Source organism: Hetaerina americana, unplaced genomic scaffold (genome assembly GCF_022747635.1).
Source record: "Hetaerina americana unplaced genomic scaffold, ioHetAmer1.1.p SCAF_12, whole genome shotgun sequence".
NCBI classification, from domain to species: domain Eukaryota; kingdom Metazoa; phylum Arthropoda; class Insecta; order Odonata; family Calopterygidae; genus Hetaerina; species Hetaerina americana.
The window spans coordinates 4,361,173-4,374,410 of NW_027286292.1; the positions used below are offsets into that span (position 1 = coordinate 4,361,173).

General features: G+C 39.4%; 1 protein-coding gene across 1 annotated transcript in view; it reads right to left on the reverse strand.

Annotated features, from left to right (window-relative positions):
* Nucleotides 1-13,238, reverse strand: part of unc79 (UNC-79 domain-containing protein) — a 197,243-nt gene that overhangs the window by 155,862 nt on the left and 28,143 nt on the right. Inside the window, exons 11-14 of the mRNA XM_071582616.1 lie at nucleotides 10,949-11,090; nucleotides 8,851-9,027; nucleotides 7,459-7,582; nucleotides 4,393-4,594 (exon numbers count right to left, since the gene is read on the reverse strand). Coding sequence (XP_071438717.1) covers nucleotides 4,393-4,594; nucleotides 7,459-7,582; nucleotides 8,851-9,027; nucleotides 10,949-11,090 — 645 coding nt within the window. The remainder of the gene's footprint in view (nucleotides 1-4,392; nucleotides 4,595-7,458; nucleotides 7,583-8,850; nucleotides 9,028-10,948; nucleotides 11,091-13,238) is intronic.

Consider the following 13,238-nt stretch of genomic DNA (forward strand, 5'->3'; position numbering starts at 1 on the left):
AACTGCGAACGCCGTCCGCAAGGCAAATCTCCAGCTGCAGCTTTCCCTAACCCCGTTACCGCGACGTACCCTTTTCCCCCTAACTACTCCGGCCATGGTTTGTTCAACAACCGCCTTGTACTAACCAAATATGTTATTTCAGTCACCATGCCCCTCTCCGGACGTAGCAGCCTGGCCTGCATCCTCTTTGTAGTCACCCTGACTTCGCCGGCCGACGGGATCCTGTTTGTGCCCAGACACCGCCTGGTTTTCACCCAAGGGGAATGGCTGGTGAACATTGACTTACACGCCGAGAGTTTGGGAGAAGCACTGAAGGATGTGAGAAGCCAAGTACTACAGTTCCATGCACTAAGTTCTAAATTACTAGATTCCTCGCCGAAAGTTTACTGGTCCACTACACATATTTTACAGCAATACCTTATCAATTTAAATTCTAGTTTGTCACAGGCACTGCTGAAGCGCGAAAATCTTATTTTTCAACATATAGGGCGGTCTAATAGAGGACTTTTTGACGCCCTGGGATACGGTTTGCATTATCTGGCAGGGACGGCTACTAATGATCAAATTAAAAAACTCCATGCAGAAATAACCAATGTCGCGCAAGATTCAATAAACCGTTCGAACACTAAAGTCACTCTCCTAAATCAGATGTCTGGCACCTTACAAAGGCACGATAAGATGCTCTCCGAAACCATTAAATCATTAGAATTGTTGCAGAATAGGATAAATCAAAGTAATTTTATCACAACTAATTTACTTAATGAAAATCGCCATAATATGGACCTTTTTAATTCCATTTATCTTGTTTACCTTGCTGTGTTTCGTCACCTCACAGAACTATCGAACGAAATGTCAAGGGTTCACGAAATCGTGACGTTGGCCGAGCTAAATCGCCTATCTTCTTCCATCCTCTCCCCCAACCTATTATACCAAATGGTGGCCAAGGCCCGTTCAAATCTACCCCGTGGCCTGGACTTCGCCCAGTACAAAGGAAGCGACATCCGCTCTCTCTACTCGTTCGCTGATGTGCGCGTGATTCGGCGGGGAGAAAGTATCACTCTCCTGGTGATCCTACCGCTGTACCGCCCAGGATCGATTTATCGCCTTTACGAAGCGCACCCCTTTCCTTCAATGAGTAAAGATGGAAAGCACGCAGTGATTCTGCGGCCGGATTCGCCCTACTTGGCGGTGGCCGACGAGGAGAAAAAATTTGTTCCCCTCCAACGCGAATACTGGCGTGCGTGTAAAAAGGCGGATATTGAGGCCTGTTCCCCCACCTTTCCCATCCACAATAACCTCTCTAGCTCGTGCAACGTCGCAGCATATCTTAATGATAGTGCCTTGGTGAAATCAAACTGTGACATTCAATGCTAATTACGAAGTCTTTATCAAAGGCGAAAAACCCGGCCAGTGGTATTACGCCTTAAGCCATAATACCATTCTCACCATTTGGTGTTCGCACGCACACTCTCGTCTTACACTACGGGCCCGTGGGAGCCTTAACGTGCCGGTAGGATGTTCGGCGGAGAGCGACTACATTTCCCTCAAAGCGTCTCTAGATGACTTCATGAGTCCTTTCTCGATCGACATAAAAGTGTCTATGGCACCTCTGCCAGAGCTCGATTTTCCCTCCCTTATTAACGACACTCAAACAATTCATTTTTCTGATGAACTAGTGCAGACCATCTTGTCAATCAAGAAGGTAAACACGCATGAAGTCCCGGCCGTTTCCCTGTCAGAAATAGCAAAAAGTATCAAAACGTTTTCTCCAATAAATGAGAAAATTCGCGTCATACAGTATTCAGCAGTGCCTCTCCTAGTTGTTCTTGCAAGTGTTTCTGCTTTAGCTGGTTGCCTACTGTGTAAAAAGTGCAGAAGAAACTGCGCGTCTGTGGCAGAAGGTTCGGCACCTGAGATTCCCCCTCCCAGCATGGTTTACCCTATTCAAATAGTCAACGCCCCCCAGGCAGTGAATACCAGCAGTGAAGAGATCGCCATCATCACGGTGAACGACAGTGACACCCCATTGTTCCCCACCCTGGTGTGATGCAAACTTCCAAAAGTGCATTGGTCCCTTATGTTGCTAAAGCCACCACCGTAGTGACTCCGAAGTGTTTTTTAGTTAAAAAAGAGAAAAAAACTTGTTCTATTGACAATCGTACGGCAGACGTTGTGTACAATTGATGGGCTACGCTCAGAACTATATTTTCGAGTGCCTTATTTTCCTTGCTCTGCATAGTTTTTATAGTGCTTTCAATGTCTTCACCAATTCAATCTCCATGTTATTTTTAAAGTGTGTTTTATTCATTGTTATAGGTTAAGTGTAATTTTTATTGGGGAAGGCACCGCAACCCACCGGTTTTTTAATTTGTGTAACTGCAGCGGGCGACCACTCGAGAGAATAGCTCGCATACAACCACCCCCGGGTCTAATTTGCCGCGAGGGTGATGTAGTGGGGTTTCTCGGAAACCCACTACCGGGATCTGCATGGACATAGTCATCCTTGAGGATGACTGCATCCTCAAGAGAGCCATCATGAAAATCAGTTTCTCATCAATAAATTTAAAATAGTCACTCTCAAGATCTTCAATTCCAGGTATAAATATGAACAGATTTCAAGTTAAAAATATATTCATTTAGTCATCTAGAATTTCATTTCAAACAAAAAACTTGAAAAAAATAAACTCATTCACATGAGTTGGTAAAGCTTAATCATAATTAATGTAGTGGGGTTTCTCGGAAACCCACTACCGGGATCTGCATGGACATAGTCATCCTTGAGGATGACTGCATCCCTGCAGATAAGATGAGGCCCACCGCCAAATCCTCCCCTTTGGTCACTAGTCATCCCTTAGAAGGAGCAATGACCGCGCTGTCGCCTGCGCGCGTCAGCAGCGACCTTCGACCCTCCACGACCCCTTATAAGGCGAGGTGATCGAGGAACAGGGGCATTCCCCCCCTGACCGCCTCTGAGCTGCGGGTCGTCATCCGACCTCCTCCGAGCGACCTCCTGTCCTTCCCAGCTCTCTGCGCGGGTCGTCATCCGACCTCCTCCGAGCGTCCTCCTGTCCTTCCCAGCTCTCTGCGCGGGTCGTCTTCCGACCTCCTCCGAGCGTTTCCTCTGAACAGCGGGTCGCATTCCCGACCATCCTTACACTCCCTTGCCTACCCTGGAGACGCCTCCCGGATACTCCCTCGCATATCCCGCCTTATCCTGCCCTCCTTCCGCCATCCCCTTGCCTGTCCCCGGAGCCTGCCGTCGGCCCGAGCGCCCTCGAGTATCCGCCGCCGCACGCAGACTCCTACGACACATCGCCATTCCCGTTGACGGGGTTTCGAACCAAGGATCAAAGGCTGTCCCGACCCTCTCGGAGCCGCCGTAAGTGACTGTTCGCCCCTACTCCCCGGTGCCTGACCTCCCTTGCGTAAGTTAAGAAGGGCTCAATAAAGATGTATACCAAACCATCTCTCTATTATTTAACTCGGTCCTAGATACGCTCCCACCAATGATGCCGCGTCTAGCAACCACGCGACATTAATTCTTAAATGAAGCAATTGAAGGTCTAATGCATTGTATCATGCCCAAAAAGATAAATTTCATGATCAGGATTATATACAGATATAACTTTTCAGAAATGAAGTTCCAGCACTAGAGAGCAAAAGACATAGTTTTAGAAATTGTGTACATGCAATATCAAGTGTAGAAGATTGTGGCACATAATGAATCGTAGTTTCAAGTGCCATGACAATAAAAGTGAATATTAGTGAGTAATTGCCTTTTAAATTTAACAATTAATAAAATTTTGTTTAAAACTGTATCAAAAGGTTACCGTTGTTATTTAATTAGCTGCTCACATAGTAAAATTAGCTACTCACATAGTAAAAAAATGGAGGAAAATGAGAAACTACTAATGAATACAAAATATATGAATTTGGATTCAGGTCAAATGCCAAATTAAATGGAAAGGAGGATTAAATAAGCAAATGAACGATGGTGAATCAAGACTTGAGATTCAACGAAAGAAATGATTTAGATTTGGGGGTTTGGATTTGACCCATCCCTAAGCATTAGAATATTTTTTGTAAACATGGAAAATTAAATTCAGCAGAGTTGATGGAGAAAATTCAGAGATATAAATATTTTAAATATTATCATAAATAAATGGAAGATCGGGTGAATCGAAGGTTAGAGAAAAGTGTTTAAAAATTTATGATTCAAAACAAGACTCAAAAGATGAGTTTTCAAGTTCTTGATAGTTTTCAATTACTTCAAGCACTTTGTGCTACATGCATATAGTATGCATTATAGTGAATTCCAACAGATTCATTACTAAGGCTAAAGATACACCAGGGTTATGCTTAAAATTAAGAAAATGATAAATCATATCTTACATATACTGCTGTTGTGACTCTTTCCATTGTCAGCTGCATGACTTGGAGAAGACGATGATGGAGCACGAGGTATATGTGCTGAATCATGAGATGATATATCATTGCATTTCTCTAATCTCCCACCTCTCATTCCTTTCACCCCATTTCCAAACATTGAAAACAGCAAATTTAAGGGTATGACTATTTCCAATGTTGTTAATATCTGTAAACCAGGCATGACAAAAATTTATAATTCATTTGTTATAACCTAAATTAGGAAAACAAAATTAATGCATCAAACATACACACACATACATAAACAAACATACATACGAGGGTGGTCTGAAAAGTTTCCGACCTAACAAAGATACAAGACATTTTTTCTGAAATTGTCTGAGCACACACACAAACACGTGTCTGTGTATATATGTGCATATGTATGTGTGTATATATGTGTATATGTGTGTCTATATGTGAATATGTACATATGTGTATATGTGTGTGTGTGTGTGTGTGTGTGTGTGTGTGTGTGTGTGTGTGTGTGTGTGTGTGTGTGTGTGTGTGTGTGTGTGTGTGTGTGTATATATATATATATATATATATATATATATATATATATATATATATATATATATATATATATATATATATGTGTGTTTTTTTTTAAGAGGGTCGGGAAAATGCTCGTCATGCACACACTCACACCACACACAAGGATAAGTACAGCATTCGGCTCGGTCTGGTCTCGAAGTCACCCGAGGGTGAATAACCACGGGTTCCCGGATGTAACGGAACACTGCCGGAGTCAGACCCGGTGACCCATACCAAGTAAAAAACTGCCCTCTCTACATTCAAGCCTAATCCCCCACGGAACTGCTGTCAGGCATTACTTCGCGGAAGGTCGGTAGCTATTGCTAGATCTTTCATCTATTTAGCAGCATCCTTACTACCCCCTCCCTGCCATGATGCTGGGGCAAAATTCAGGGTTCGGGGTGCTCTTCTTTCTTCTGGTTTTTCCTCTGATACTCTTCTTTCTTCTAATCTTCTCTCTCTTATATTCTATCTTCATTCTTCTTTCTTCTATCTTCATTCTTTTTTCTCTCCTGGTCTTCGATTCGTAGGTCCTTAAGAACTTTCGATACAAAGATGTCGACTGCTCTCCATGCCTCCTTTGCTGACATCATCACCTCCGTCAAACTTTCTGGAGGTATACCCTGTTTAATTGTTATTTCTAGCTCTTTCCCAGCTTCATCATATCTAGGGCACTTGAAGTACACATGCTCTGCATTTTCTTCGACTCCTACACAGGATGGGCACTCCGGGGACTCCTCGGGCTTGAATTTATAGAGGTAGGCTCGGTAGCACCCATGGCCTGATAGCATCTGTGTCAGGTAATAGTTTACCTCACCGTGACTGCGATTCAGCCACTTGTCAACTTGGGGAATCAACCGGTGCATCCATCTGCCCTTAGTTGAGTCATCCCAACTTCTCTGCCACCATTCTAAACTCCTTTCACGTTCTTCGGTTTTCAGGTACTCTTCTTTTCTCTTGTCTTTCAGATCTCGTAGAGCTTTCCTTCGTTTGAAGATCTCCTTTCGTTCTTCCGCTAGTATTTCTATTGGCAGAAGTGTTGCGATGACTTCTACTGCTTCCTTGGACACTGTGCAGAATCCACTTGCTACTCGTAGGGCACTTAGCCGATACACGAACGTCACTTTCTTACGCATGCTCTGGATTGCGAGTGCGTTAGCCCAAATGGCAATGCCATACGTGATGACCGATGGGGTGACTGACATCAGGAGTGCTCTCCTCTTCTGCTTTGGACCTCCAACGTTGGGCATAAGCCGAGATAGGGCCTTCCCAACTGCAGCTGCCTTTGTGCTTGTGTTCTCTACCTGTGCTTTGAAGTTCAGACACGAGTCAATCTGCACACCAAGGTATCGTAAAGATGACTGGGTGGCAATTCGATGTTCTCCCACTATCAAAGTTATGGTCTCCAGGGTCTTCCTGCTGGTGACTAGGACCGCTTCCGTTTTGTGTTCGGCCAGCTCTAATCCCGTTTGCTCCATCCATTCTCTACACATCTCAAAGGAAACATTGAAGAGGTGGGTGACCTCATCCAGATGCTTTGCCATCAGCGAACGCCACTTAAGTCACTGCTCTGGGGCCTTTAATTCTCAGCAGCCCATCATACATGATGTTCCAAAGTAGTGGTCCAAGCACCGAGTCTTGCGGAACTCCTCCAGTTACATGATACTGCTTAGGACCTTCATTGGTGTCATACCTCAGGATTCGGTCTTTGAAATAGCTCCTCACCATCTTCCGTATGTATCCAGGGACACCCATTTCGGAGAGTGCCTCCATAATACGATCCCATCTGGCCGAGTTAAATGCATTTTTGATATCTAATGCCACTATCAGGCAGTACTGTTTCTTGCCGTTCTTTCACCTTTTGCCAGCTATTGCCTCTCTTGCCTTATTAACGACGAGACTGATGGCGTTGGGAGTGTTACAGTTCTTCCGCAATCCAAACTGATTGTCGGATAGCTATCTCTCTGATACTTCTTCAATAGATGATTCACTCGAAAATTTTTCCTGCTGTATCAAGCATGCTGAGTGGACGATAGGATGATGGTTCGTCTGGTAACTTCTTTCCTTTGGGGAGGAGAACTAATCTCTGCCGTTTCCCCTGAGTGGGAAAAGTTCCTTCCCTCATGCACCTGTTGTACATCTCTGGAACTTCTTCGATGGCTGCTTTCAATGCAATGTAGGGGATGCCATCCAGCCCGAGGGCTTACGAGATCCCAACCTTGGAGCTCACTCCCTTTAATTCCTGGAGTGTCACTGCCAGTGGTTCATTCTCGTCACATTGCTCAGTCAGGTCATCGAAATTCAGTGTGTGTATGTGTGTGTGTAATATATGTATGTGCAAAATATCAATAGTGGTGCTTGCATAAGTCTTTTCAAATTTATAGTTCTAGAACCACACTTTTGGCATATGACTTTCAATAGCTCACACAATATCTTTTCAATAAAATAAAATTCCATTTAAATATATAAGAGGCTTTTAATACAAATTTAACTAACCTGTAGCCAGTTTAAAGCCTGTTCTTGGACTTTGGCTGCTGTTTTCTTGAACCGAATTGATATAAAATGGTACATTTTCTTAGCATCAAATCCAAGAGGGCTCATATCAGGATCTAATATTTTGCTAAAATAAGCAAAACACAGAAATAAAAACCAGAATCTACTATCATTTCCAATAACTCTATATAGTCACTAACTGCACACTAATACTTGTGAAAAGGTGAAAAAATACATTCTGTTGGTACTTAATGGACTGGAAGGTACCCTAGCTTCACAGAATGATGTAAAAATACCATAGCTTTAGTGCTTTCCAGCTATAGAATGCCTAATATACACTATGAAAGTTTTCACCTTTCCCCAATTCTTGGCAATCTGGTGACTGCCTGCAGATTTCAGTAAATGAAATCACATTCATAATAACTACATAATGGAGGCACATATAACACTTTAATATGTATGACCCAAAGTATTTATATTTTATGGATCATGCACAAGGATTTCTGGCAATTATTATTTTCGGATATACATATCAAATATATGTTGCACTTTAGTATATGAAGGGAGAGATGGGAGGGAGGTAGGAGAGTAGTTTATAAATTATGCATGATCACCAACAGAAAGTGATATAGTGAGAGTTTACTAGAGAGAGAGTTTAAAAACAACTAAAACCATACCTCATTCAAACACCATGAAAGGTGTATGTACACAAAGAAAATCCTTGGGAAAAGCAGTAGGTACCACTTAGATGACATTATCATTTGACATACTTTTAGGACAATTTATCATCAACTAACGCAGCCTCCCTGAGATGATAACAGATTTTGTCCATAGTGTAGTAATGTTGTTTCAAAATGCAATTTAAAATTCAAAAGGATTATAAGCAGTAAGAAATATGAAAATAAATGCTGATGCTTACACGTTAGTAAAAAGATAATCTCAATAAAAATCTGAGAATATGGGAATGGAAACTAATGAGGAATGGTGGAAATAATTTAAAAATAGGATAAATAGAGGACCGAAGAACAAACCTGGTGCCACCACCCTTTATGCCTACCTTCTAGATTTTTCATGCTAATTGTTACAATTTATTTTCGTTTTAGATCAATTTATGAAATAAAGAAGAGAGTCAAGTTAGACACCAAACTTAACTATTTATATCACTACAACTCTGAAAGGAAAATTAATGTAATGCCATGCACATAATATTTTTCACTTTGGTCCCAGCGCAAACATATTCAATTCATCTTCTGGAGTAGAGAAAAAGGTTGCAGCTTTAGCATTCAAAATTATTCCCAAAAACTTTTAGCTGTCCTTTCAAACTATAAATACATATATCAATAAAATTTTCATTTACATGACTAATTAAATATTCAAGAACTAATCATTAGTTACCTTAGAAGGGTACGGAGATGAAGTAGTTCTCGTTGAGGTACATCACTTGCAATGGCCTCCATCCAATGTGGCATGGCATGGTCCCATATTTCTGGCAAGACAACTTCATATGGCACTAAACATAAGAGTCGATTCAAGCCTTCTCGAAGGTGCAAGGTTTTTGAAGACAAAGTTTCCCTTTTAAATCAATAGAAGAAACATAATACTTGAATCATTTCGAGTGTAATTTTTTTTTTAACGAGTTTAATATTTTCAAAATCACATTCTATTACTCTTGTGAGTGCATAATTATTTAGATAGTGAGTGGTACCAATTTAAGGAACATGTTATAAAATGAATGAATATTATTATAGATGTATTACTTTACATTAGTGAGTATGTCTTTCTATCTAGAAAAGTTTGAACCCGGGATTAGATTTATAAACAAATGAAAGTATTCATTTGTATATAAAGCAAAATATAAATAATGTCTTCAGTGACATTTAAATTGCTTTAAATAAAGTTTTATTAGACAGAAAGTCCTCAAATTACAATGGCTATGCATGCTAAAGTGTGCGTGTGATACATGCCCACCAAAGTTAAGTAAATCAAAACCAGATTTTTATGAGCACTATATTTCATGAATCTACCAAGCCACTGAATTTTAAGTTCAAGTCCTTCCATTAGTAGGAAAAAGTGCCAAAATAACTCTTTCCAAAGAGATAAATATATGTTAAGATTACTCAACATACATTAAAAGCTATAATTAAATTATGGGAATAGATATGCATTAACAAAGACAAATTTCCTCCATAAAATACAGTGGAACATCTTATGATGAGCATAATTCATGCCACAATCTTTCTCATGAAGCAAAACACTAGTGAAACAACTTTTTGCACATAAATTCATGTAAAATACGATAATCCATTCCATGCTAAAAAAGCAGATACCCTTGTCACTATTTGAAATATATATTTCTTTAATCATTTTTTTGTAGAAAATGCAAAGTGTTGATGTCAACTTAGTTTGTTTCTGCTGCAGCCATGTTTACATCTTATTCCCTATTTCTAATTATTTGTTTTTTGAATTTTACCATTATTTTTATTCTCTTGTGTCTGTCTCCAGGGACATTTTTAAAACTTTGCACAAAAAATATCAATTAATGTCTGAACATATGTCTCGGCGTATATGTGATCACTAGCAACACTAAGATGCTAGCAAAACGAGTGCTCAGCACAAACTGAAGCAGCAGGTATGCAATTATCTGGGAATTCCCCTCTCCTCATCACTTGTGCAAAAATTTTCTCATTAAGCAAGTCATTTTGGGCCAATATTTCTGCTCATTTTGCAAATTATTCGCTATGCAAGGTGATAATTAATTGAGGTGTTACAGTACTTAAGATAATTTCCAATAATTGCATTCATTATTACACATAGGCTTCCACCAGGGAAAATGAAAATATTCCAATGCAGTTTATTTCTTATCACAATTTAAAATTTGAACCTCATTTTCAACCTTCCCACCTGCATGGTATCACTCCTATTCCCCATAAATGGAAGAGAACCTCATACATATGCATGAGTCGCAACAGATATGGTGTTAATCCTTTTTGTTCTCTAGTCATATCTATTCCTCCCCCCAGATTCCAATAAGCCACCCTTAGCTCACCATCTGGGGTCAAATGGGTCCACCACCACAGTTGATATAAGCAGAACTCAGATCTATTATTATTGGACTTACAGGTGGAGCATTTTGTACCCAACTAGTTTAGCCATCAAGGAAAGGAAATAAAAGAAAAAACTTCGCCATCCATGCACCATTGTCAATGTGTTCACCATGTGTTGTGTACTCAGGCATGTTTTAACTTCTTCCTTATGAATGGGAATGTTTTGATGGAAAAAGAAAAATTTTTTAATAGTTGTGAAACCTGTTCCTATACTCTACGACAAGATATGTCACTAAAATGAATAGCATGGAAACATAGGTTTAGGGGTCAGAACCTTTATTAGTCAATATTTTTTACCTTTATTTAATATAAATATTCTCATCCAGAATAAATGGATAAGATAAATATGATATGAAATAAATTTTACATGGTCAACACTCCTGGCTTACCAATGTCCTCCCACACGAGCAAAATCTGGTGGATGGGGAAGAAGGCAAGAAACAAAGAGATCAAGATGAGTTCGGCAAATGCAAGAAAGCCATCCACAAACATGTTCAGCTTTTAGCCTCTCTGGTACACTCTCCAACTGATCTAAAAATAAATGAATGAAAAGCATATAATGAACTTAGAATTATGACAAAATACATCATCCACTACATGATGTCATTTTCAGAAGAAAACAACTGACATCCCATGAACTACAACCAACAGTGGTATTTTAATTTCTACAATATCAGAGATGTAACAAAGTATAATTACCACATTTCCCAGATCATCAGACACACTGCAATTTTTCAGGTGAAAATTTATGAAACATTATTGAATCAGACCAAAAAGGACCCAAGTAATTCGCTTCATAAAAAGGAAATGGAGTTGTTACATAAAAAATAGCTACTACATGAACTATTATTCATCATAAAATACCAAAAATTCATCATCACTGCTGCTAAAATCATAAAAGCAGTTATTTTTAATGGAGCTGTCACTTTCCTCATACACAATACTATCTTCACTTCTATCTAGTGCATTGCTTATTCCACATTTTTTAAAAGATTCAATGACACTCTCACTTTAAACTTTCTGCCAAGAATTTTTCACTCACTCTCAAAAACTAGAATTTAACTGCCATTTAATTCTCACCATCAGTGCAATATCATGAGTTGGTACCTTTATCCACTTTATCAACTCCTGCATAGATCCCTTGAACAGTTTATTGACTGAAACGTCCAGACCCTGCAATTGAGAAGTGAATCCACCAGGAATCACAGCCAGGTGCATTTTCAGTTCAGTATCAAGTAGGCTTTTTGCTGACTCTGTTACATGGGCCTTAAACTGATCACATACTAACAAAGAAGATTTATTCAGAAGACAACTCGGATGCCTCAACCATACCTTCCATAACCACAGCTTAACACCCTCTCCTCTCCATCCATCCTTTGGGAAGAACATGACTATAAATTCTATGTGAAATTGTAGATTTAAGCATTATTTTTCAATTAAACGGAGAGATTTTTGAACCATCAGCTCGACACCCAAGAACAACAGTCCTTATAACCAGAAGTCTTAATCATTACTGACTTAGCACCTTTAACTTCCACTGTTCTATTTGATGGGAGTCAAACATCAAGGGTACCTTATCCGTGCTTCCTATTCTCTCAAAACGCGTCCTTTTTCTCAGGTTTATGACATATTCGTGGAATTCTGTAATCTTTCTATCATATTTAGGGGGCAGTTCTTGTGTAGTTATAGTTGTACTACACATACACAGACCATTTCTCATTATGATTCTCTCACAACATGTTGTTGCCCCAGAAAAATTAACAATTGACAATTACAGCTAATTTTCTTGCTTCAATTAACAGTATTTTTTAAAAACAGTAATCTTGTTCTTTGTGAGATTTATTACCTAGTTCTAAACATGTTACTCAAGCTTTGGCCATTCAGGAGCACATGAACCATAAGTTTTTAACTCGCACCTGCATTCACCCAATCAATCTTCTCCTCCTTCATTTACGTATCATCTCTCAGTCATTGGGTCAGAACACAGCTGACCTGTTTACGTGTTCTGTAGATTAATTTATGACCAAGTTTGAAAGAAATACTGTATGACAATCTATTTGGACCCCATTAGGTTATTCTAATTTTAACTTTTTATGCTCAACTAGTTTCTGTCGGTAAAAGTACATATGTACACTAGATAGAAAGAAGCATATTACACATTGAATGACACTGTCATACTAATTACTGTCGAGTGCCCGTAGACTGAAAGTTTACAAAAGAAACAAAGTTCGAGCAGAGGGGTTACATCCAAGTTATACCAATGCGTAGTTTCAAAACTCTACCACATGTGAGATGAAACCAAAAATGCTACATAGTACATATTTATGATTTATGTAGGAATTTTTTAGGAAGTATTAAAGATGTACTCCTTAAGGCTAACTCAAAACACTGTGTTTATAAAAATTGTAATAAAGGCAATCATTTTCCATGCCCAAAGAGAGAAAAAAATATTTAATGGTACATGTTTTTTTTTTGGTGGGTTGTCTTGTGACTTATAGAATGAAATCATACCCATTTACTCTCAGTCCGTATGATGCTACAACAAATTTTGAAGTACAAAAAGAGCATTTTATGCACTCGGAATTACTGTAATTAAAATTTTATATACATGTATCACACATTTTACTTACAAACCCAATGAATAAAGCAACTTCATATAATGAATGTTAGCAGAAACCA